Source organism: Lepidochelys kempii, chromosome 7 (genome assembly GCF_965140285.1).
Source record: "Lepidochelys kempii isolate rLepKem1 chromosome 7, rLepKem1.hap1, whole genome shotgun sequence".
Taxonomy (NCBI): domain Eukaryota; kingdom Metazoa; phylum Chordata; order Testudines; family Cheloniidae; genus Lepidochelys; species Lepidochelys kempii.
In genome coordinates, this window is record NC_136386.1 from 19,774,498 (window position 1) to 19,801,583 (window position 27,086).

The 27,086-nt window shown below is 43.1% G+C and overlaps 1 protein-coding gene across 4 annotated transcripts in view; it reads right to left on the bottom strand.

Annotated features, from left to right (window-relative positions):
* FGD5 (FYVE, RhoGEF and PH domain containing 5) overlaps window positions 1–27,086 on the bottom strand; it is a 153,751-nt gene that overhangs the window by 38,298 nt on the left and 88,367 nt on the right. For 3 of the 4 annotated variants that reach the window (XM_073351271.2, XM_073351274.1, XM_073351276.2), the window contains exons 6-10: window positions 15,690–15,841; window positions 13,222–13,378; window positions 7,720–7,807; window positions 3,878–3,928; window positions 1,731–1,789 (exon numbers count right to left, since the gene is read on the bottom strand). In XM_073351271.2, the coding sequence (XP_073207372.1) occupies window positions 1,731–1,789; window positions 3,878–3,928; window positions 7,720–7,807; window positions 13,222–13,378; window positions 15,690–15,841 (507 nt within the window). The remainder of the gene's footprint in view (window positions 1–1,730; window positions 1,790–3,877; window positions 3,929–7,719; window positions 7,808–13,221; window positions 13,379–15,689; window positions 15,842–27,086) is intronic. The other variant, XM_073351272.2, reaches the window with a different exon arrangement.

Consider the following 27,086-nt stretch of genomic DNA (forward strand, 5'->3'; position numbering starts at 1 on the left):
ATGATCTATTCCCTGTCCCTTGAAGTCTTTAAATTCAGATTAGAGGCCTCCTAAAAGAAATGCTTCATTTCAGCCACAAGGTATACAGAAGGTCACTGACCTTAAAATCTACATGTTATTTATAATAAAATAATAATAATAATAGAATGTTTACTGTAGAGGCCAGAGTGCCTTGGTAAGAGGAGGAGCATGTGCTTCACAAATAGTATTATTAATATTTTATTTTGGTTTGTGAAGGTATTTCTAAGGCAGTGTTTCAAGGCACTGTACAGACCTGTGGTGCTCTTAATTGTCTCTTTGGGTTCAATTTTGTCTCTTGTGCTTTAGCTAAAGTCAATGAAATTGAGAACATGCATCCAAGGACAGCATTGAGCCCCCGATCAAATTATATAAGATAAAAATGGCTGGTATAATGCAGTATAGAGAACCACAGTGGCCCTGATCATGTTGCCTTTCCAATGTAAATCAGGAAGAACTCCACTGGAACCAATGGGAAAGTACTAGTTACCAATAACTCAAGTGGAACTTGTTCCATTGATATAAAACCAATATATGTAAGATCAGGATCAAGCCCAGTACCTCCTGTATTCTGAACTTGATATTGCTTCTTACTAATGTAAATAGCAAAACTCCTATTGACTTACATGGAAACAGGATTTTGCTCTGTGAGCAAATGGCTAGAAGAACAGTTATCTGCAGACTATTTTTTGCAGACTATATATTTTTTGCAGATTATCTGCAGACTATATTTGCTAACGTCCTGGGGCTCTAATCTCCAGCCACAGGGTGCTAGTAACACACACTGACCTCAATGGGAGCTGCTGAGTGCTCTGCACTTTTGAAGATCAGATAATTTATTTAAGATATCTAAATCTGTATTTAGACACCTAATCTAATAGGATCCTATATTTGAAAATCTTGTCCAACTGTACTGGATTGTGATCTACATGAGAGTAAATCAGGAGTAGCTCCTCTGAAGTCTATGGAATTATACGTTAGTAAAAACCTATAACCCACATAAGGGTATGTCTACACAGTAAAAGCTGTATACAGGGTAACCTGCTCAAACTAGCATGAATCCAGCTAGCGCAAGCAACAATAGCAGTAAAGACAGCATAACATGGGTTTCAGATCTGGCTAGCAAGCCGAATATATACCCAGGGTCCATGCCAGGCTTCTACGACCTGCACTGAAGCCCACACTGTGGTATCGTCACGGCTGTTGTTACCCACGCTGCCTGGTTCAAGCTAGCGCTGGTAGGTTAGCCCATGCACAGCTTCTGCTGTGTAGACATACCCTTAGTGAGTTCAGAATCAGGGTTGTTAACATCAGTGGGAGCAAGATCGGACCTATGATGTCTTCAACTAAGGTTACATACCTGTATACATCCCAGATTGGAAGCAGAGTCCATGAAATTTACAGTGTCCCACTCACTCATTCCTCAGTGTGCAATATTAACACACCCACAGCCAAAGAGAAAACAAAGACTTTGGGCTGAATTGTGCACTGACTTACATCTTGCAAAATATACTGAAGTCAGTGGAGTTGCTCTAGATTTACTCCAGTATAAACAAGAGCAGAATTTAACCCATGGAGCCTAGATCTGGAGCACACCGTGGAGTACTTACCCTCGGCTAAAGGATCTGGTTTTCTGGGATAGTACAGTGGGGTGACACACTCCTCAGCAAACTCACAGAGAAGACAGTACCAATCATCAAATCACAACTCACCCCTTGCTGCATGCTGTCGTTGGCTCGGTCCGTAATTTCAGAGACAATGAGTAAGGCAGCTGAGGGGTGAAGCAATACAGAAAGGCACAAAGCACATGAGAGGTTAGAAAAAGCAACCTATATCCCACCTTGTTATAAATACATCTTTTAAAGAAATGCATTGGCTAAGCTGCATTGGCACCTTCAGGGGCAAGCTGCCCTTAATAACTAGGATCCCAAACAGTCCTACTTGCTTTCCACATCGGGTCCCCTCTTTCCTTCCCTTTGTCTCCCTCTTGCTATAATACCATGAGCCAAGCTTGCCCCAGACAAGAAAGCTCATGGGACCATCTTTAAGTGCTTTTGAATTTCACCAAATCATCTTGTGACATATCTTCCAGTAGCAGTTTTTTGTAAGCATGACAGTTTACCTTTAGCTTATGGCTAGTGCTTTAAATGGTGGGCCAAGTTCTGCTCTCAGTTATATATAAGGTCAATCAGGAGTAACCCAATTCATTTCAATTTAGTTACTCCAGGTTCACACTGGATGGGCTGAGAACAGTATTTGCTTGATTAATATAACATTAGCCTTGATCCCCCTGTGACCTCATACTACTCCCATTGATTTCAATGGGAGTAGCCCATGAAGATTATTCCAAGGCAACTAGAAGACCATATCCTGATAGGTGCTGAGCACCTCATTTGTTCTGTATTTTGAACAAGCTGATTTTGATACGTTGTCTCGCAAGTGTACGTGTGCTGGTCAGAGCTCAAGGAACAAGTATAGACCAAGCCTTCTTGCTGATTCCAGACCTCCGCAGCATCAGCACCAGTGCAAAACAATGGTGAGCTGCAAGTTCATTCTGGGTAATAGCATGCAAATAAACACATCAGGCCATCCCACTTCACTTCAGAAATATCATACCCAGCATGGGTATGCCAAGACTGGACTAGGATTTAGCTGGTGGCTGAGCTCTGGGAATGAACCAAAAAGTCTGAGCTATGCTTATGTTCACTCAGTTCTCTTTCTGTAGGCTCTACATGCTGGAGCTATAGGAATGCCCCAAATCTTAATCTCCAGATCCTTACTGCTTGTGCTTGTGAAGTAGCAAGGGACTGTCAGAGACTTTGCTCTGCTTTCTGTTCTAGAGCTGGATATGAACCAATCCTTCATCAACCTTGAATTTTGGGCAGGTGGATTTCCTGGTGGTTTCCAGAATCCCTAAATACAGATCTGGATTAAAATTCTCTGGCTAGCCCAATGTGCTGAGCCCAAACAATTCAGAACTTTGAGTTTTTGAAATATGGGATTGGATTCCAGTTCTGTGGCTCATGCTTGCCTTTATTTATTCACAAGCTGAGGAGGCAAGGTAGGAGGCAGACAACAGCAATCTGACCTCCCTCTCACTTGCCCTGCACATGACCTCAAACCTGCTTTGAAAGGTTGCCTCCTCCTTCTTCCTCACAGTATTAGAAGGTGGGTCAAGTTTCCTTGTTAATGTGACCATAGGCCTCTGACAATGACCAGAAACGACCTGACCGGCCGCTGAATTTGAATTTGAATTTCCATTTCTGTGAGAAGACCCTGCCTCAGGCCATTCCACATGAAATACGGAAACAGGACAGAATGCAGCTTTATATTGTGCCTTTCAAACTCATTGTGCCTGAGTCTGATCTTACTTACACCATTTATACACTGCTATAAACTCCATTCACTCCAGTGGAGTTACTCCTGATTTACACTTGTGCCCATGCAACGTGAGATCACAATGTACTAATGAACACGGCATCACTCTGGCCAATATTTTTTCCTATTAGAAAAATCAGACCTCTTCATTTTTTATCCAGAAGTTTCAGATTTTCTTCGCAGATTTTTTCATAATATAGTTTGGTCATTCTGAATGTATGACTGGTCAGACACAGCCTGCTCTGATACCATTGGGAGTTGACGGTCATGAATACATGGCCCTGTACAAACACAAAAAGGTATGGTCTCTGCTCAAAGAGTTTATACTAGAGAGGCAATCTCCCCTAAATTAGCAGTGAGACCTCAGATCAGACCTATGCCATTGCAGTCTGGGCTTCATTCACATATTCCTGGGACAGATCTCATTGCTAGTTATTTATCATACTAAATAAAAGTTTCTCTTCTAGCCATTTGAAATTACCTTGTGTGTCTTCATACTCTGCAGAGTCAGGACAAAGGTTATTCAAGTAATCTGTAGGAAACAATCAGATATAGAACACCCAGTAAATTCCCAGATAATTAAAGAGTTTGGTTTGACTAGCTGAAACACACAAACATAATATCCCATAACCCTTTACTCTTTTATGAAATCACTTATATAGAAAACAAAGGGAGGTCTGGACAGATTTAATTTCCTTCCAAATTTAAACCTGGCTTTTTTTTTTTACCAAGTTTTGTTTTTGATATTTTTGGACTCATTCAAATCTGAGATTCAAAGCAAAACATGGCAGGTGTAAAACCTCATAACTGGAACTAACAAAAATGCTTCCCTGTTTCTCAGCCAAGAGAAGCTGCTGAGTGTGACACAGTTTGATAACAAATGATCTTCTGATGAATGTTTTCTATTTTCCCATTTGAAAGCATGGTACTAGATATAATTACTGATTTCCTATATTCATAGGAAAATGGACTATGTGGACATAGTAGTACAATTCAATATTTCTCAACGTTCCAGTGTTCTGGACATAGAGAATTTCAGTAATGATCACTGGAGCTAAATTAAAATTTGAAAATAGATTCTGTAAACTATATATAATAGAAATCTTACTTAAACGCCAATCTTGCAAACCTTTACTCACTCAGGTAGTTCCATTGGCTTTGGTAGGGCTACTGGTGTGAGTCAGGGTATTTCTCTCTCTCTCTCTCTCTCTCTAGTTCCTTATGTGACCCTCATCACTGTAGTATCTGGGTGCTTTTATTTATAAAATCCCAATCCTGAAAACATCTACTCTTTTAAATTAGCTCTTTGATTCATGCAAGCCCCCAAATTTCACATTTGAGAATCAGATCTACATCCCCCCTTTTGCCCCCCCCACCCCCGTCCTCAGTCTCCCCCGCTCATGTGAGTTCAACTTCTTCCAGACTCTCCCACACCTCTTAACTGTACTGGTCTCTCATCTGGATTCTGGAAGGTTAAGAGGCGTCTGCTATTGTGCCTTTCAATGCCTAATCTGGCAGGGAGGTAATGTGCTGTGTTGGCATGCCGTATTTAGGTTTCCCTTTCCCAGCTGCATGCTCTGCACTTGGCTAGAGACATTTAACTAATGTGGGCAACTCCTTTTGGCGGTAGCACAGTAATTGGTAACCAGTGTTGAGATTAAATACCTTTCCTTATCTGGGTAGAAACAGCTAGTTGTGAACATAAGAGCCGGTGTATTTTATTTTTCACACTGTGCAGAGAAATTGAATGACTGTATCTTAACAAACCCTGCTTGTCCTATCATCCGAGGGCATCTGCTAGCATCCATGACTTCTCTAAATTAGATGAACTGTTGCAGCCACCCATTCATAGAATCATAGAATATCAGGGTTGGAAGGGACCTCAGGAGGTCATCTAGTCCAACCCCCTGCTCAAAGCAGGGCCGATCCCCAATTAAATCATCCCAGCCAGGGCTTTGTCAAGCCTGACCTTAAATACTTCTAAGGAAGGAGATTCCACCACCTCCCTAGGTAACACATTCCAGTGCTTCACCGCCCTCCTAGTGAAAAAGTTTTTCCTAATATCCCACCTAAATCTCCCCCACTGCAACCGACCCTTGGGGCACTCCACTTGATACCGGCTGCCAACTAGACATGGAGCCATTAATCACTACCCGTTGAGCCCAAAAATCTAGCCAGCTTTCTATCCATCTTATAGTCCATTCATCCAGCCCATACTTCTTTAACTTGCTGGCAAGAATACTGTGGGAGACAGTGTCAAAAGCTTTGCTAAAGTCAAGGAACAACACGTCCACTGCTTTCCCTTCATCCACAGAACTAGTTATCTCATCATAGAAGGCAATTAGATTAGTGAGGCATGAATTGCCCTTGGTGAATCCATGCTGACTGTTCCTGATCACTTTCCTCTCCTCTAAGTGCTTGATTCCTTGAGGACCTGCTCCATGATTTTTCCAGGGACTGAGGTGAGGCTGACTGGCCTGTAGTTCCCAGGATCCTCCTTCTTCCCTTTTTTAAAGATGGGCACTACATTAGCCTTTTTCCAGTGTTTAGAATGTCTTGCAATGCCTACACAATACCTTGTATCTGCATGCAACAGCCATCCTCGGTGATTTACAAGCATTGGTTATACCAGTTGGCTGCAATGCCCGGAACAAAGACTATCTCATGTTTGCGTGAACCAGTGCTATCTACAGTAGATATCTACAATACTATCTACAATAGTTTCTCCCAAGTGTGAATGGGAAGCCACAAGCATTGCGGCTGCACTGCTTCTTCTAAGTTTGTCTGACAATGCAGTTCCTTGTGTTTGATAACTGCCCTAAAACTCTCAGCAATAGTGCTGGCTCCCATAGGGTTAAGTGCACCTGAAGTCCCAGAATATACTGTGATGGTAAGGGGCACTGTGTGTGTGGACACACTAAATCCATTCTATCAGAATAGTGTTGCTGTATGGATGCACTAAACCTCTATAAGGACAAAGCAAGACAGCTAAATGTCACACGCAACTGCTGTTTCTTGAAAGGCTCCCTTGCCTAGTGTAGATATACCCAGAGAGGGAAGCAAGTCAGTCCAAAATATCCTCCTACTGGTATGTAGTGCTCACTTGAGTCACTGTTACTAAAAAAGCAGAAACAGCTGTGAAAAATGAGTTGCATCTTTGATCAATGTGTTTGGAGCAAGATGAAACTGCTGCTAATCTGTGCTGTGAATATAATTTCAGACAATCCCTTTGTTCTGGTGCATTTATAGGAGTCCCTCTAATATGCTCTTCCTTTTATCAGCTGTTGAGTATGGGACGGATTTACTGTTTCCTTCTCCCTGTCCCACACTTAGGTCATCTCCCATCTTTCCCCACCCAGACACATACATACACCCAATATGGTTCTTTATCTTTACATCTAATGATCTCTGGTTTCCTGTGATTCCATCTGATGCACTGACCTTCCACCACTTCTGCTGTGCTGTTACATTTCACCACTTCCCTCCCCAACTAATTCACTGCTGTTCCTTTATAGGAAGCCTCAATATCCTAATCCAGCGCACTGAGTGTTCATGACGTATCCATGTATGAAAGGCTGCTCCTCCCACAAACTGCAGCTTTGGCTGGAGTGGATTAGCAGTGGGCAGGATGAGAAGGAGCAGCCACAAGGAGCCAGAACCTCAGGGGACATTCTTGAGGAGAAAAAGAGCATTCTACAGAGTGTGACATATGTCAGGGATAGGGGGGAGCATAAAGAGAGATTTTGTGGTGTGGCAAAGTTTAGAGTGGAGTTTTTCCAGAGTTCAGAGGTGTTGGCTCCAGGATTTTGGTTTGGGATCATCTCTAGCTTTAAGTGACCCAGGTATGGGCTAAGCTATGAATGGCATCATAAGTAAAATCAAACATATGTGCTGACAATAAGTGTCTGGGCATGCTTCCTTCCCTATCCATGGATACCAATATGGGTAAATCCAGGAAAATGAGGCTTACAAGAGTCTGACTTTGCACACTCCAATCCTACAGTTACACTTCAGCATGATGTCACTAAATAGGGGTCTTTCTCCCTTCACAATGCCCATAGCTGCTATTAACCCCCAGTGGCCTGTCCAGTGTGCAATTCAATCATTCTCCAGACCTAGATAAACATTTGTAGCTCAGGCCTATCTCTATTAATACATGGTAATTTCTCTATTATATATTAAACACATTGTTCCTCCCTGGAGATTCCAGCCCATTGTTCTGACTGCATTCTGTCCTCCCCAATCCTGGCCTGCCATCGACATATGGACAGGAAAGACGTGTCTCTGCTATAGCAAGTTTAGAAGTGCTTTAATATTGCTGACCTGTGAGTAGCACGCGGTACTGGAATATGCGCTGCACCACTTTCAAAAACTGGTGTTTCACATTCAGGGGGCTGCTGCCAGGATTCTGCTGTCCTCAAGAGAAGGGGAAAAACAGAACAGTCAGTGCTCTGTAGTCTGAGTCCTGGATTATGACCTCACATGCCTATTGCACCCCCTGGGGAATCTGCCGTGGTGACTACATACACAAGTGCTACTGAGCTGTTTCCCATTTATTTGCCTAGCTGCATATATATCAGAGCTTAGATCCTCATCTTCATCTCTATAAAGAACCAATACAGGAAAATTTATCATTTGATAGCACCATTCATATTCAATATCACAAAATAGTTCAGGCCAAGATGGAGGAAATAAGAAAAAGAGAAGCAGAGAACCAATCAGAAGCTAAGGTCAGAAAGAGATTTTAGAATGATATCCAAGGAGCCAAAGCAATCAAATCAGCATGAAGCTTGCTGGGTTCGCATAAGCCTTTTTGCTATTTTTCAAATTTTATATCCATTGGGTTTCACTTTAAGTAACAGGCTTGTGTGGGCCAAATACAGCAAAATACCCCAATGAGACTGAATTAGGAAAGGTGATCCTCCAAACACCTTGCCAAAGTCCTCCAACAAAAAACAAAACAAAACAAAAATCAACAACTCCTCAGTTGGTTTGATTTCCATGTCCAACTCCCCAAACTAGCTGAGTTTCATATGGCTTCAGCTTTCGTTGTTCAATGTTTGCACAGCTCTAGCAGTGACTTGGAAAGAGAGGAAGGGGGACAATGTTAATAGCGATAGGAATATGACCTAATCAAAGAAGGCAGACAGAAGAAGGTCTGGTTTCAGAGAGCAATGATGCTTTATGTTATTGCTATATTTAGCTGCTGGCGATGAGCGCTCTGGAAATACGGTAGTATAGATGGAGAGAGAGATATGACACTTTAATGTCTTTGTCACAGGGTGACACTGGCCCTTTAAGAGGAAGAGGCCAGTGCACCTGACTCCCCAGGTAGGCTTAAAAGAGGGCAGCTGGGCTCTAGAGGGAGGAGGTCCTTGAAGAAAGATAGGAAGGGGCAAATGAGAACTCCTTGAGCAGAGAATAGACAGAAGAAGCTGTAGAGAGTTGCTTGGGGAAACCTGCAGCAATCAGAAAGCTCCTCAGGTCCTCACTGGAAAGAGGGAGGAATTGCCAGGTAGCTAGCAGAGAGAGTTGCCTGCTGGCTTTCCTGAGCCAGAGAGCTCTGGCCAGAGAAGGTTGGGAGCGGGGACTGAAGGCAGAGAGCAGCAGAGGGAGATGCCTGCTAGCTATGTGAGCCAGAGAGCTGAATCTGGAGGATCAGAGAGGGCTGGGGTGAGGGCTCTCACTTTGTGGGGAGAGATGCTGGAGCTGCAGAGAGCCTGAGCATGGTGAGAAATGCCAGGGCTGTATGTTGGTGGACCTGGTTTTTTTTATAGCTTATATGCATGGGGTTTTCTTTTGTAATAAATTAACCCAGTAAGGGCTATTTATTCTCAGAAAGACAGCTTGGACTATTTCTGGAACCTTTCAAGGGGAAACTGAGGCTGGCATACTGGTTGTGCTGATGCCAGAGGGTGCCACAGATGGGGAACACTTTCTGACAGTCTTATAGATTCAAAATGCTGTGTAAACAGTAGCTTATCAGACCCTCACCACACCTCTCTGAAGAGGGTAATTATTAGCATCTTCAGAAACTGAACTGCAATCAGGTTAATACATGACTTGCCCAAGGTTACACGCTGACCCAGTGGGAAAGACAGGATCAGAACTCTTGTGTTCTTGGCACCTAATGTTGTGTTCAGTCTACTAGCTCTGCCCACTGTCCCATGCTACAGCAAGTTCTAGATAAATGGACGTGTACAGATGAGGGATCAACCTTTCTCTTAACTGTGGGGAGACACGGGAAAGGATCAGCACATAGCACTGGCCACCCAGCAGGCAATCAACCTTTAAGATATGCGTGTTGTCTGCAATTAAGAATCATTCCATCTATCAGCAAAAGGGGAGCATGTCATTCTAAATAACCTTTAAAGCATGTCGCAAATAAATTAAGCTCTTTTGAGTCTATCACTGTAAGACACATTTTCTAATCCTTTAGTCATTCTTGTGCCTCTTCTCTGAACCCTCTCCAATTTATCAGTATGCTTCTTGAATTGTGGGCACCAGAACTGGACAAGTATTCCAGCAGTGGTTGAACCAGTGCCAAATAGAGGTAAAATAACCTCTGCGCTCCAACTTGAGATTCCTCTGTTTATGCTTCCTAGGATTGCATTAGCTCTTTTGGCCACTGGGAGCTCATATTAAGCCAATTACTCACCATGCCCCCCAGATCTTTCTCAGAATCACTGTTTCCCAGGCTAGAGTCCCTCATTCTGTAAATAATGGCCTGCATTCTTTGTTTTTAGTTGCATATGTTTACATTTAGCTGTATTAAAACACACATTGTTTGCTTGTGCCCAGTTTATCCTCTGAATCAGTGACCTGTCCTCTTCATTATTTACCACTCCCCTAATTTTTGTGTCATCTGCTAACTTTATCAGTGAGGATTTTGTTTTCTTCCAGGTCATTGATAAAAATGTTAAAAAGCATAGAACCAAGAACCGATCTCTGAGGGACCCCACTGGAAACACACCTGCTCAGTGATGATTCCCCTTTTACAATGACATTTTGAGACCAATCAGTTAGCCAGCTTTTAATCCACTTAATGTGTGCCATGTTCATTTTATATTGTTCTAGTTTTTTTAATCAAAATGTTGTGCGGTACCAAATCAAATGCTTTACAGAAGTCTAAGTATATTATGTTAACACTATTACCTTTATCAACCAAACTTGTAATCTCATCAAAAAAAGATAACAAGTTACTTTGACAGGATCTATTTTCCATAAACCCATGTTAATTTGCATTAATTACATTACCCTCCTTTAATTCTTTATTAATCGAATTATATATCAGCTGCTCCATCATCTTGCCTGGGATTTATGTCGGACTGGCAGGCTTATAATTACCCAGGTCATTCCATTTACCCTTTTTAAAAATTGGCAGAACATTAGTTTTTTCCCAATCTTCTGGAACTTCCCCAGTGCTCCAAGACTTATTGAAAATCAACATTAATGGTCCAGCAATCTTTCAACCAAGGAAACCTGGTCAAGTGCACCGATGTATCTAGGCCAGGGGTGGGCAAACTACTATCCATGTCCGGATCCAGCCCATGAGATGTTTTAAGCCGGCCTGTGAGCCACACCATGCGGCTCAGCCCCGCTCCAGCTGGGGCGCTGGGTTGGGGGCCGCACCAGCAGCTCGGCCCCACTCCAGCTGGGGCGCTGGGTCGGGGCCACACCACATGGCTCAGCCCCACCCCAGTGCTCCAGCCAGGGCGCTGGGTTGGGGGTCGCTTCAGCTGGGGCACTGGACCATGCGGCTTGGCCCCGCTCCAGCACTCCGCCAGGGCGCTGGGTCAGTCCCTGCTCCGGCCAGGGCACTGGGTTGAGGCCACACCGTGCAGCTCCCAGAAGCTGTGGCATGGCCCCACTCTGGTTCCTACATGCTCCAATGGGAGCTGCAGGGGCGGTGCCTGTGGATGGGGCAGTGTGCAGAGCCACCGGGCTGCCCTCGGCATAGGAGCCAGAGATGGGACATGCCACTGCTTCCATGCCTGCATCCCCTGAGCCTCTTCCCATGCCCCAACCCCTTGCCCCAGCCCTGATCCCCCTCCCGCCCTCTGAACCCCTCGGTCCCAGCCCAGAGCACCCTCCTACACCCCAAACCTCTCACCCCCAGTCCCACCCCAGAGCCCGTACCCCAACCCCAATTTTGTGAGCTTTCATGGCCTGCCATACAATTTCTATTCCCCGATTTGGCCCTTAGGCCAAAAAGTTTGCCCACCCCTGATCTAGGCCAACTCTAAAGGTTCATAAGGATCATCTGGCATTGAAGGGCTGTTTAATGGCTTGGGTAACTCAGGCTGCTTTGGTTCTGGCTAGAACTTCAGAAATAAGATCACCACCTCTCTCCCCTGTAATTTCACTCTTAAAACCCACCACAGAGGTGCAAATATTTCTGCACCTATTTTGCAATTGCTATCCCAATCCTGTTTTTTGAAAAATTGGCCCTTAGCACCTAAAGTAGTGAAAACTGCAAACAGCTGTGCCAGCTTAAAAATCGGGGGGGGAACCCTAACCTTTCTTCCTTTCTTTTTTAAATGCATCATTAATTTTACGATTATTTACTCCTTTCTTTACACAGTTGTGAGTGAACAGAAACCCCAGGATAGCAAAAGCACAGTTCGCTCCTGAGCTTGGATTTATGACTCAAATCAAAATCCTATTAACTCTGATTGTAGCTGAACTTCAAAGCAACACACTGATGAAAAGCATTAACACTGGAGCCCTTATCCCTTGCTGTGTACCAGGAGCCAAGGTGCACCTCTGAGATTGCTCTGCCTCAGGGGCATTGGGCGGACGGCAAAGGGGACAGTCAGAATCATTTGGAAAACACCAAAGGCAGTTTGAGAAGAAAACAATTTAACTGATTGATGCCCTAGACCAGAGATTCTCAAACTGTGATCTGTGGACCACCAGTGGTCCACAAGCTCCATTCAGGTGGTCCGCGGATAGTTCCCTCTAAGGTGCACGCCTGGGCGGCAGCACACAAGAGAATGAAGGGCCACCCACCTAATTAGTGGAGCCGTGCAGGCGTGGCTCCACTAATTAGGTGCCTGGGCCGTGGAGACAACGCACGGGTAAGGTGAGCTGGTGGCCTTGGGAGGAATGGGGGGGTAGGTGGGAGGGGGCAGTGGGATTAGAAGAGGGGGTGGGGGGAATTTGGGATGTGCAGGACTGCAGCAGCCAGAGAAAGAGGCGACTTTCCCCAGCTCCTGGGCTGTGGCTGCTGTGGAGAGACGGCCCTTCTTCCCAGCCTCAGCTCTGTGGCTGCTGTGGTGGGGGAGAGACCCCCTGCCTTCCCAGCCCCAGCTCGGGGGCTGCCGCGGCCAGGGAGAGAGGGAGAGACCCCCCCACTCCTTCCCAGCCCCAGTTTGGGCGCTGCTGTGGCAGGGGAGAGAGGGCATATCCATCACATTAGAAACTATCAGAGGCTTGTTCACCTGCACATCTACCAATGTGATATATGCCATCATGTGCCAGCAATGCCCCTCTGCCATGTACATTGGTCAAACTGGACAGTCTCTACGTAAAAGAATAAATGGACACAAATCAGATGTCAAGAATTATAACATTCATAAACCAGTCGGAGAACACTTCAATCTCTCTGGTCACGCGATTACAGACATGAAAGTTGTGATATTACAACAGAAACAGACATTTCACTCCATGTGTCTCTCCAGAGGGTGTTCTGCAAGTGATCATTAAGATTCTTCCTCCACACCCTGTCTGAAGGCTAGTGAAGTTGCAGGCGGGAATATCTTTGAGAAAGCAATGCCGAGCAACCATAAATTAATGCAAATAGAGAAGTGAGAGGGGCCTCACCTCAAATGCCTGGATGACAGTAGCCAGCTGGGAAGATTTAAGGCAGGTTTCATCGAGCAAAGCCAAATTCCTATCAAACTGCATAATGTATGCTGTGTGGTGTTTGAACCTTGATTCTCTTGAGAGAAAAACATCGGCCACTTTTTGGTGTTCCTCCCTAAAGCCACAGAAAGAGAAGAACAAGCCAATAAGTAACAAAAAATGCCCCACTTCATTCTGGTTACACAAATTCTATTAATCAGCCCCATACCTGCTAATGCCATTAGGAGATCTAAGTTAAGGCCTGGGTTTAACTGTCAGGAAATGGACAACACTGCACCGAAGTGCTGGGCAACAGAATGGGCTGTGGAAGAATGGGCCTTGTCTGGGGCCAGTCCCCTTTCTGTAACTCTACCTACCGCAGCTATATATGTACATGCTGGGCAGAATGTCCTCTTTATGGGCTCACGTAGCTCACATTTCTCCAAGCAAGCTTTCCAGTTCCACCAGAGTGAACGAGAACCTTTGCTCTGAGTGCTGGCGTTAGTGTGAGAATAGCTCCATCGTTGGATCCCCTTCACTCACAGCTCCCTCTCCTTACCCATGTTACAATTCCTCATCTGGGCACACAATTTAATTATTTACCGAAGGTGAATTATCTACAGGAGACAGAGCCAGCCAAAAAGGGCCGTAACAGAGGGTACAGGGCTGCTAATGAACAGAGGCCAAGGAGATGTCAGGTTAATGGAGATTGTGGGGCTGGTTTTAAACAGTGGCCTCGTGAATTTCAGAATGATCGAGAATACAGCAGAGGGACTGGCCAGCAGCCCTGGGAGTAACAGAGAATGCAGTGCCAGATGTGGGGAGGGGTACTGGGGATTCAGGGGCCTGCTTAGTATTTAAAGTCTAAAGCCAGTGCACATTTTCAGATTTTTCACTGCACATTTATTTTAGGCCCCTGGAACATCTACAGCAGCAAAAAGGATCGGGAACCCACCTTTCTTAATAGCATATTTAGCATAACCATTTACAGAATTGTTTTCAACCTCACTGTTGTTTACAACAATTCCCTTGGAAGATGGAAACCCACATATGATATCCCATTAACTTTTCCTCTGTTGTGCACTCTGATTTCTTGCTGTAGAGCTGTTCAGGAGTGCTGCCTGCACTGCTTGTTACTATTATTTATTTATAATCTATTTTGTGGACGCCCTGGGATAGAGTGGTCTGTCATTGAAGGTGACTGCTGATTGGCTGGAGTTCAGTGGGGGTGGAGTTAAGGAGTTATAAAGCTTGCCCCAGCTTCTGAAAGAGTCAGATTAGCCAGGGAGTTTGGATTAGACAGAGGACTTCCGTGGATTTCATTGATTTAGCCAGTTTGGGAGTGAAGTTAGTCTTACTTAGTCAGAGGCTTGTCCCAGCTAGTTGATACATTTTAGTTTGGAAGCATGGCTCAGACAGGGACCTATCCAGCTTAAAAGATTTGCTCTAGCACTGAAAGACTTTGTCTAGGCAAGACAGAGACGTGCTTTATCCTGGTAAGATTTAGTCCAGCTAGGACAGTTTGGTTTAGGCAGAGACCCTCAGCAACCCTGAAAGATTGTGTTTAGCCTGAAAGCTCACCCCAGCAAAGGCTTGTTCAAACTCTGAGTGGGTTTCTTTTATCCGGGAGCTATAATATTAGGAAGTTGCCATGAGAATTGCTCTAATTTATTTCAATTTCTATGAGATCTAAAATTTAAGAAAAGATATTTTCCTATATTTTTTAATGCCTCTGAGGGTTTTTTTCTGCCTGTTCCCCCTTCCTGGTATTTGAGTCTATCACAGTCCATACACATTAGACTGTTTTTTGACAATCACCTAGGGGACTCAACCAGATTGGGGCCCCAGTGGGCTAGGCACTGTACAAACAGATAGCAAATGACAGTTCACGTGAGATGGGCTGCACACACACTGATTTATGGGGCTGCTTAGGAGTATGGGGCTGTATACAATGGTTTATCATTGTAGGGTAGCGCAGGAGCACTGAGATGTTTGTATTTTTTGGTAGGTAAAATAACAATACAGAAACATGGCATAGACAAGAAAATTCAGTCTCCCAACCTTACAGTGTCCCTGTAAGTTTACCTCCCTCAACATAAGAACACAAGAATGGCCATACTGGGTCAGACCAAAGGTCCATCCAGCCCAGTATCCTGTCTGAGGACAGTGGCCAATGCCAGGTGCCCCAGAGGGAGTGAACCTAACAGGTAATGATCAAGTGATCTCTCTCCTGCCATCCATCTCCACCCTCTGACAAACAGAGGTTAGGGACACCATTCCTTACCCATCCTGGTCAACCTATATGTAAACCCTATTAAAGATGTTTAGCATCTTTTCTTTCTTCTGTTTGAATCTTAACCCTGTTGCCCATGGTTCCTGGAATAAAGGAAAATCAAAATATTTTGAATATATTGAGGATGAGATGAAGCCATTAAGTTGTCACTTACCAATTGAGGACTCTTTCCTCCAGCTCTCCCAGTATCTCCTGGTGTAGTTTGTAGATTTCAGGGATCTCACTCAAGCCCTGCTTGAGCTTCACCTCCTCCCTCTCATTTTCATCCTCATCCCCCAGCACTTTCAAGACCTCTTCATGGAAATCCTGTGAATACATCACCTGTTACACAGCGGCTAAGGCAACAGATCAAAGGTTCCTTATCGCATTTAAACCATTACTATTTTTCCTTTAAATTCCAAAATTCATTTACAAACAGTCAGGAAACTTTATGGGAATTACAAGATACACTATAAATACTGTACTAGCATATCGTGGGCAAAAGAGGAAGGAGAACATAGGATGCATTTTCTTCCACCCATTAGTTTCACAGTTACTGTAAATTCCAGGTTAAAGTCCACATACTGAGAACCCAAAACATGTAAAATTAAAAAAAAGATAGCGCCCCCCCTCCAATCCCATCAGATTATTTTAAAAAATAAATTTGGGTACTTTTTGCTTTCTGGGTTTTGAGCCTTTAGGTTGCAGTGGGGTCACATTTTCAAGCATTTGTCAGCTAGAAACTTCCTTTTTAAAAAAGAAAAAGAAAAAAAAGAAAGATGTGAGTCTTGCATAACTCCATCAGTCCAGCAGCTGGGGCTTTATGGAAAACATCAAATATTGCAAGGCTTGTCATAAAAATTGCAAGAATTGGCAACACTGAATCAAATTCCTAATTTACCGAGGGAAGGATGGAGGAGACATAAATTAAACAACCGAACCAATCATTTCCAATTTGAAATCCAGTGTAATTGAGACCCACTTTTCAATAATAATAATAATAATAATATAATATAATAATAAATAATGATAATATATTTGGAAAATACCTTTAATCTCAATGTGATTTAAATACTATATGCACATAGGAATAATTTCTCCAGAACTCAAAAGCAGCCATTCTAGTGTGGTATGTGACAGCTGTTTAACAGCATCCTGCAAAATCATCCAACAGTTTAGCACTGGAAGTGAAGAATCACACATCCAACTGAAACAGCAGGGGGAATTTACAGTAGGTGTGCCGATTAAAAGATGGTCAAAACAGTGGTGCTAACAAATTTATATTCTTGCAAAATATGGCACAGAATCAGTTAGAGCTACCTTCATACAGAAATTGACTTTAAAATATATCCAGGTCAGAGTCTGTTCAGAAAATGAAGAAAATATAATCCTACAGCGTCACGACGGTACCTATTAGTACAATATCATTATGGCATCCACTCTTCCCAATTAACACTGACATCAGGGTGCTTGATCATATTTTAGTTAATACAAACATCATGATAGAAAATACATATATGCCTGAAATACGATCATGACATGAAAAGAGATAAAAGAATGAATTAGATGAAAGAAATATATTGTACTGGAGGCTCTTATTTTTCAAGAAAGGTGGGGGCATCCCATATGTTACATTCACAAGAATACAGTTAACATGCAGCTCATCAGGACATGTAATATATGCGTAGCAGGATTTTAAGTGGGATGAGAAAATAAAATAAAACCTCTTACTAGGGAGTTTTCCAGGGAGAACTTCGAAAAGGTCTTTTACACAGTAATTCTTATCTCTTTGTTGGTATTGTAAATCAAATTCCCATTGTTCTTTGTTTTCTTCTGTAATTCAGAAATTTGTTGATATCTATTCATCTCTTTTGCATTCCCAAAGAATCTAACTGCACATATATCAGGGCAATGCAGCGGGCATAGTCGGAGGGTCCATTTCTAGAGAATTTACGTCAGACTAAAAATAGGAGGTAAATCACCAACACTGCTGAAACTGCAGGTAAAGCACCTAAACATCATTATTTTATGAAACCCTGCGAAACAAGGTATGGGAAGTCAGAGAAAATAGAGCAGTCCACAATCATTCTACTGTAACTACAGAATGATGTAATTACACAAGGGATACATTTGGGGCAAGGTTTTAATGAAGTGACTAATTTTCTCATGGGACCATTAAAGATCCCTAATGCTTCCCCCAATTTTTCTTTACTTTAATACCACTTTGCAGCCCACATTTTTTTTCAGCCTGAAGTCTCAAAAACATCATAATCTATACTACCTCTCCTGAGGGGTTGGGTTGTTTTGCTGGGTGGTGCGCAACATCAGAGGTGACTGCCTTTCCATGGTAGGAAAGTAATTCCATTGTGTATGCATATAGTTTTGGAAGTACATTGTTATGCAAAGTACTATATAAATTAAAGGTGGTGGTATTGGATTAAATTCATCCACTAGACTCAGTGGAAACAAGGAACATCAGGAAAAAATGTAGTGTATTATCTCTTTTGCTCAAGGTCGACTGGATGGAACTCCCTTCAGAAGCCATCTTAATGGCTTCAGAACTGATAATCTATCCAGTTATGAGCTTTCTGAACTAAAATGCTGATATTCCATTGGAACAGTGTGTCCTTCTAAGAATGCACAGCAGCAAAATCACATTCTGTACTCAAAAGGTGAATAGTTTGTTGTTGAGTGGGGTGAATCTTTATCCTAAACTAGTGCTACTGTTGTGTCTTGCCAGCTCAGGGGCTAGACGTCAGGTCTCCTATACAGCAGTGCAGATTATTAGAGAGCGGCAATCCTAGCTCAAGAAAATTCTAAAGAACAAAACTAGGGGTATTGCTGTGACACATAACACTCCAGCACCTAATTCTTCAGTATCACTGCAACAACAAAGCATTATTGGAATGAACAGAGAGGATATTAGGCAATTCAGAAATATGCCTGGAGAGCATCATGCAGAACTGTTAATGGATATAAATTCTCCTTTTTATTCCCCTGAAACGGATGTTAGGAGATGAGTCTGAGCCAGGCAGCTGGGTGTTCCTTAGTCTGGACCAGGTAGGGCTCTTGTGGTCAAATTTCCTGTTTTTCGCCAGTGGGATCTTTATAGGTGAAATAACTGGATTCCACAAGGTTTATGAAAATAAATGAGCATTTGGGAAACTGGAAGCACATTCCAACTTGTGATGAGGGCAGGTGCTGGAGAGTCATACGGAATCACTTAAAAAGTTATTCAGAACTTTTCCCAATCCTTCCTTTGCATCCTAATAAACTAGGAAGTGTCTGGAGTTTTATTGCAGAAGGAGAGGTGGGAAGAGAGAGAAAGGGAAAGAAAGAGAGAAAGGGAGCACAATTAATTGCAAAGCCAGCTTGAAAGTGAGGCCTATTAATTGTAGAGTTTGAAAGCTCCCAATGATTACGCACAGAGCAGCAGTGGCAGGTGTGGAGATTATAAAACTTCCTGTTTCATAAAAAAATTATCTGTCCTTATCTGACCTTCCTTTGCTTTTTGAGTGCGAGACTATAAAGCAAGGGGGCGCTCCATTAGCTCTTGCTAAAGGTAAAGCTAGCCAGACCCTTGCAGGAGTCTGAAGACAGCACCAGGAAGGACATAGCCTGGTCAGTCACATAAGCAGATCCTGGAAAAAGATGCAGTTGACCACAGGATAGCCTGTTTCTTTTATTACGATTCTCATGATCTCCCCCTTCTCTCCTGCTCCCATTCCAGCATTGTTTTAATCTGTAGAAATATTTTACTCTCTGTGTGTATGTGTCTATGTAGGCCTTGATGATGTGCTGTCACCTACCAGGTGGGGTTGGCAGGCGGGTCTACTGCTGTGTGAGAGATCCCAGGGAGGCTTAGAATCATGAGACACCAGATTGGTTGCCCTGGTCACTGAAACTCAGTGTCTACAGAATAGGTATCAGCAGAGGTAGCTTCCTCACACACTGCCTCATGAACGTGCCTCTTATCTGACCATAGCAACCACCTCTAGAAACAAGAGGGGAGTTTAGCCTCCATGGTCCACTTAGTTTCTCTGCTGAGTGCAGTGTTGCCAATCAGAGCCAATGGGGAATTGCCAATCAGAGCCAATCTGGTTTTTGTGATGTGGATATCTGTCCCCAGGGAACTGGACTAAGACTACTTCAGTGGTGACTTTTAAAAGCTGAGTTGTGTCCACATAGCAAAAGCTGTCACCCCAAGTGGCGCTCATGGGCTAATCTGGTTGGAAGTCTCAGCAGAGAAGCCATGGATTAAATGGGCCATAGAGAATGAATTAACTTCTCACCCATAGAAGTCAATATTTCAGGTTTAGGGTGGAGGCACATTTTGTGCACTGGAAACTAATGACAGTGGAGGACTGAAAATATTAGGTACAAATACTTAGGCTCCATCAATGCACAATTAGCACTAACATGAATGCATCAAAAAGAGCAGGGACCCCATTAGTGTGGGCTTCTTTATAAGGCTGCGCTAAAGCACCCGAATCTTCTCAACCTGAGCCACCCTGTCTGAATGGTCCTGATCAGATTTTCTGTAGGGTCTGAGAAGTGTGTTAAGTTATAGTGTACTGATATGGCAGTGGAGACAAAGGTGCACAGGGGATGGGAACTTAATTTCAATGCTAATCTAAGTTTAGGTTTTGAACTCAAGCCCCCAAAGAGGAAGTTTAGTGCATGCATCTCGTAAGGCCATCAAAGCCCTTGTGCAGATGTAGCATATAATATCACTTATGTTTTAACAGTTTACAGATAAAGGTTAATCTATATCCCCTAGTGCAGTGGTTCCCAAACTTGTTCCGCCGCTTGTGCAGGGAAAGCCGCTGGCGGGCCGGGCCGGTTTGTTTACCTGCCGCGTCTGCAGGTTCAGCCAATTGTGGCTCCCACTGGCTGCGGTTCGCTGCTCCAGGGGCTGCTGGAAGCGGCGGCCAGTATGTCCCTCGGCCCACGCCACTTCCAGCAGCTCCCATTGACCTGGAGCAGCGAACTGCGACCAGTGGGAGCTGCAATCGGCCGAACCTGCGGACGTGGTAGGTCTTTTCCCTGCACAAGCGGCGGAACAAGTTTAGGAACCACTGCCCTAGTGCATCCCATTAAAAAGGGTCTGGTGTCTTATGTAATTATTTGATTGCAACTCTTTTAGAGTTCCTGAAAAAACAGCCACAGTTCTATTTGTTTTCAAATTTGCTATTAAAAATATACTGGGATTTAGCTGCTAAATCTAGCTCAGGGTGAATGTTTGCACCCGATATGAAGACTCTGCTCCACTCTATCCTGACAGTGACGTATAGAATACGCAGGAAGAACCTTTTAAAGCATGAAGTATTCCAGTGAGGATTCTGTTGACGCTGCACATGAGGAGACCAAGGATCAAGTGAGCACAACCCCATTGATAGAATTAAAGCCCTGAGAAGTGTAAGTGACTTGCCCGGGATTACACAACAAGTCATAGTAGAGCTCAAAATAGAACCCAAGTCTGCATTCTCCTAGTCCAGGGCTTTAGCCAAAAGACCAAAGAGTATCAGGGGTCACTATTCCAACAGGTTCAAACAAGCTGAATTCTGCTTTAGCCTGAACTCTCTGGCTTGAGACAGACAGATTCAGTATCCTAATGGTCTGGGTGACTCCATGCTGTGACTGTATTTCTTCACACACTACTGTGAAAACCGCAAGTTATTATTAAAAACAACCTTCCCTTTTTTTTTTAAAAATGATCTATTAACCACATACACTGTCTGCCCACATCAGCTTATTCATCCGACGGGAAAAAATGCAGTTGTTTTAACACTCCATGGGAAGCTGATTCTGCTGGGTGAGTTAATAGAAATGGTAGCAAGTTTTTTCCACTCAGAGACAATTTCCTGGCCTCCTGCCGCACTGTGTGTAGTGTGGTTGAATGTGCTGAGAAAGGAAGCAAAGGCTCAATAAAAAGAAACCGCTACGGCCATATATCTCGTTCAATGATGCACTGCTTCTTACATCCAGCCATGAACAAGGATGAGTAGATCAGTTTGGAGAAGCTAAGAATCTTCTCCCACTAGATCTAGTAGACATGATCTAGGAGCCTTCCAACATGTCAAACTTTTAGGGATTGAAAAATTATTTTTTTTTTCATTCCCTTTCCATTTTTAATTTCACAGCTTGCCGGTAATGAGAATTGCTGAGATGCTGCCAAGAATCTGTCCTGAGACAGCTTAACTTTGCCCATCCAAGAGGTCTGGATAGTTCACCTAAGTGTTAGAAATAGGCTTGGAAGTACAAACCTCCATGAAATCTGGTAACCGACAGGTACAAATACCCACGAACTCTGAGGCTGTTCCAACGTGGATCCAAATTTTACCTTGGGCCGCATCTCCAATAATTGTGAAGGCCAGCCCTTCAGCTCATGTAAATCATGGTAGCTCCATTGACTTCAGTGTGCTATCTGGATTTACCCCAGCTGAGGGCTATGTAGATGTGATTTTAGTGCTGGTGAAAGGTGCTAGGTTAACAGTACTGGGGTCTGAACTGCTGTCTCTATCTGCAGAACAAGCACAGCACAGACAGAGACAGAGCTGGGGAAAAGAGCTATTCTGAGCTAAAGGACAACACTGGTCCAAGAAAAAATGGGTATAAAGTGGCCATGAATAAATTTAGGCTGGAGATTAGTTGAAGGTTTCTAACCCTCAGAGGAGTGAGGTTCTGGAACAGCCTCCCAATAGGAGCAGTGAGGGCAAACAACCTAACTAATTTAAGGATGCAACTTGATAAGCTTATGAACAGAACTATATGATGGGATTGTCTGTGATAGCAGGGGACTGAACTCAGTGATCCAGGAGGTCTTTTCCAGTCCTATGTCCTAATGTAATCCTCCACCTTACCTGGAAGAACTGACTATGGGTAAGAGTGAAGATGGTCCATTCATTCTTTGGATTCTCTTTTGCAACAGCCAATTAGTGCCAGGTGTGGTGAACATGCTAGTTCACTGGGAACCAGAATGGGACTTATTTAATTTAAACCACCAAAAGGTGCTCAGAAGCTGTATCTACACTGGGAACATTTGGATCTGTAATTCTCCACTGGCGGACGAATGGTAGAAGCTGTAGCGTAGACGGGGGCAAGTGTTTTTATCACTGTGTTACTACAGTTGGTAAAAAAAGAGGACCAAAAATCATGAACATTTCCACCTATATTTCTGAATTTTGAAATGTTTTGATCAACTCTATGGCTGGCCCCAAACAGGATGCAAGTCTCATGAAAATTTTCATAAAGAATTTAATCGCATTTTTCCTTCAAAATTTCAAAAATTGTCCAGTTCTAGTTGTCAAGTCTGTGCCATGTCTACATCACTCCACCACCAATGCCTCCATCATGGCTATCCCATTACAGGTCCAAGTTTTCCTCGTTTAAACATGCTCAGCTGGTTACAATTTCAGACAATAAAGACCCCAGCTGAATTTAAACTGTTCATACAGAGGTGGAAGACTTTCATATTCTTTTTTCCCATTCTTTGTAGCAACCAATCCCCCTTCTGGGTGCCTGTCCTAATTGAAATGAATCTACTAATCATTTTGAAGTTCCTCAGTCATTGCAATTAACTCAGGGTTTAGAAAAGAGAAGTTTAGCAGCTGTAGCAAGTTCACCCCAAATCTGCTTAAGTAACTGATTAGAATGTTAAGGAGTTGCCACCCATTCCAAATGAACATCCACAGAACAAATAACTGCCCATTTTATACCATAAAGGAATGAAAAGACTAGCACCTCTTTTCCACTCAATGTCAGCAAATTTAATTAATCATTAATTGCCCAGCCTTGTGATTATAATTAACTCTCTGAGAAATTATTGAATTCCAATTGCCTGGATAGCCAGCCTCACAATAATTAGTATCAAATCCTGAAATATAATAGTAATTTTTTGGAAATGGATGTTTATTGTTATTATGCCATTGCTGAAAGTGCTGAGTGCCTGGGAAGCCATTAATCAAAGGTAAAATTCTTGTGCAGTCCAACTCCAATCCATTATGGCACCTGAAGGTCTCCAAATTCATTATCTGAACAACCCAGCCAAACATAGAAGGTACCAAACACTGAGTCCATATAATTTCCTGCTGGATCAAAATTTCCTTAAAACAGAGGCATGAACCAAAACCATTCCATTTCAGCCTCTGCTCATAGCAATCGATCCCCAAAAGGACTCAGTCTTGCACTCTGATACGTGGGCGCACAGTACTACACTACATTGTAAAATCTGCTCTAGTGTTTGCGTATGCATGTAAGTTGACAAACTGGATAGGTGACCCACATTCACTTATAACAGGGTAGGCGCAAGGGTTTAAAAGACTAAATTATTGAAACATAAGTCTTGTATTAATTTTTGGTGTACACAAACAAGTGTATATATAAAAACATAATGCACATATCGCACCTTCTACGTGAGGCTCTCGAAGTACTTGACAAACATTCATGAACTAAATCTCCCATCTCCCTTTGGATATGGTGTTCTTACCTCCAGCATTGCTCAGATACTACACAGCTGGAAGCCCTAGAAAACTAAGTTGTATAGATTTGGAAATTGAGGAAAAGGAGGCACACAGATGTTCACAACTATCATTAAAGCAAAGAGAATGTTTTGCTTTTTCATCTGTGCACACGGCTACTTGTCATGAGATATTTGCCTAAGGACAGCAGCCAAGAGAATCTCTGAGCCTCGACTGCCACTGGAAACTGCATATAACTTGGATCTTGTGAAAGTCATGGAGCTCAGAGAGACTAAAGCTATGTCTACACAGCAATTAAACACCTGCGGCTGGCCTGTGTCAGCTGACATAGGCTCACAGGGCTTGGGCTGCGGGGCTGTAATATTGCTGTGTAGACTGTTGGGCTCAGGCTGGAACATGGGCTTTGGGACCCTGCCCACTTGCTGGGTCCCAGAGCTCAGATTGCAGCCTGAACCAAAACATCTACACAGCAATTTTACAGCCCCACAGCCCAATCCCAGCGAGCCCAAGTCAGCTGACACAGGCCAGCCACAGGTGTTTAATTGCTATGTAGACATAGACAGTGAGACGAATGTTCATAGTAAGTGGTGCTGGGATGTCAGTATATGGCACTCTTCTCTCTGAGTAAGCATTGAAGTGAATACTGGCTCCAGAGTTAAAATTCTGATCCAGAGCCAGAAGTGTGTTTGGATTTCAAACACCCTAATGATCTGGGGTGTTCAGATCTGGTGTTCAGGTTTAAGTCCCCTCTTTACACTGAACCAATATCCAGCACAATGTTAAGGGACACTCTGCAAGGGGTGGCATGTGGCAGATGAGGCTGACCACCTGTGGCCATTACAGATTCCATGACTCTTTCCATCAGACTAGTCAACCGTCATGTGCTGGCTATGTTCCTATTCAGGTAGTTCTATTCTGCCTCACTAAATTCCCCTTGCATTTTCCAAGGGATAGTCTGTTCTCCTTCACAACTTGTCAGACCATTGTGTAGTGTTGCTGTGCCCTGTGAACAAATACTATGTGTTCCACCCTAAAGAAAGCTGCATTTCCGTGGCAGGAGAGGTGTTCTCTGTGTTCTTTACCTCTCCAACAAATCTGTTGTGAAGCTTAAGGAGTTGGAGCCTGCTTCTTACATCCTTACTCACACTGAGTAGCACTTTATACCTTGAGTAGTCCCACTGACTTCAGTGGGATGATTTGTGAGAAAAGGTACAACTCAGGGAGAGGAAGAGTATCAAAAGTTGACTCTCTTTATATACAAAGTTATCTGAGCTCTGCATATGAAAAGGTCGTCTAGATATGCAATGTATTATTATTAATAATTATTAGTGTTAGTAGTAGAAGCTGTGATTCTGATATCTTCTAGATGCCATTTCTTTATCCTGGCCACATGGCTTTTTTATGTCCAATATAGTGAAAGCATTAAAGATTGGAAGAAACTTTTTCTTTGCTGTCCCACCCTGCCCCCATTTGCTTTTCTACAATGCCCCATCGTTTGTTCACTTAGCATGTGTGCACATCAAATCCACGCATTGGTTGGGAGGAGATTCCCTCCAATAATACAGTAAGTCTGCTTCCTTGTCCGGCTGTAAACAGTCAGGTGCAGCGATTCCATGTAAGTGTCAAAGGTCAATTTGCAAGTTTCATGCAGCTCATACATTTTTGTGATGCTTTTTTTCTCCTCAGGTTTGTTCCTTCCAGCCCCATAGGCCTTAGAATGTTTAACCTTGCATGACCTCAATCAGATCAGGCTAAGTTGTTTTCTCCATTGCACTAAGCAACAACTTCAGGCAAGGCAAGTGCCCAGCAGGCAAAACTATGTGGAGATACTAGTAGATTCTCAAGTAAACTTGAACAGCTACTTTGGCATTAGTGGGAATGTGTTCTGCCCTAATTTCTCATTTCTACTTAAAAATAATACAGTATAGAGCAATTTTGCATAGGATTCCTGATACCTGTCTGCTTGTCTCATGCATAGACAGAATAAATTGGGTTAGATTAGAAAGAAAGTTGGGTGGACGAAAGTGGAGAGAGAGAAAAAGAAAGAGCCTGAAGATGAAGCAAAAAACAAAAGTGATTTTACATCTTCACTCCCAAAGTTAGGCAGAGACTGATTAATAGATTCATAGATTCCATGGCCAGAAGAACCATTGTGATCATCTAGACTGATTGCCCATATAACACAGGCCTTAGAACTTCCCTAGAATCATTCCTAGAGCAGATCTTTTAGAAAAACATATGATATAGTTTTTAAAATTGCCAGTGATGGAGAATCCACCATGACCCTTGGTAAATGGTTCCAGTGGTTAACTATTCTAACTTAAAAATGTATGCCTTATTTCCAGTCTGAATTTTTCTAGCTTCTACTTCCAGCCATTGGATTGTATTATACCCTTCTCTATAATTTTTTATAGCTGCCTTCACTTCCCCTCTAAAGCAAGTCTTTTTTTAACCAATACATCCTTCTTCCTCAATTGTGGGATTGTGGCTTTTTCGGCATCTAGCAAGTGTTTGGTGTTCTTAAATAATTCCCGATTATCATTCACATTTTTATGATTAATTTTTCCTCCCGGTTGATTTGGTTTATAAGTCCCTCTTGATTACGCAGCTTTTTTCCCCTACACATTTCAGATAGGTGTGTAAAGATCCTGTTCCCTACTGTGATTTTGTGGTCTGTAGCAGACACCAGCTATTACCCCATTTTGTGCTTTATCTGTTAGGACATTGATCCATAAGCACTCAAAATAATTTTCTTCCGAGTTATCAGTGACTCGGAAACAGGTAATGCCATTTTTGACATAGAGTGCCACTCCCCCTCCCCTTTTGCCCACTTTATCCTTCCTAAATAGGTTATAACCTATAAGCAATCAGTTAAAGCATCATCATCATCATATTATTATTATTATTTCTTCTGGAAGAGCCCACAGTGTACAAGGTACTATTCAGTCATAATGGAAGTCATGATCCTTGCCATGATGAGTGTAACTGAGGGTAGAATGTGGCCTGTGGAATCTTATCACTGGTGGTGATGGACAAACCAGGAAAAAACAACAACTTGACTTTCAGATCGCAGAATGTGTTTGTGGTGCTGG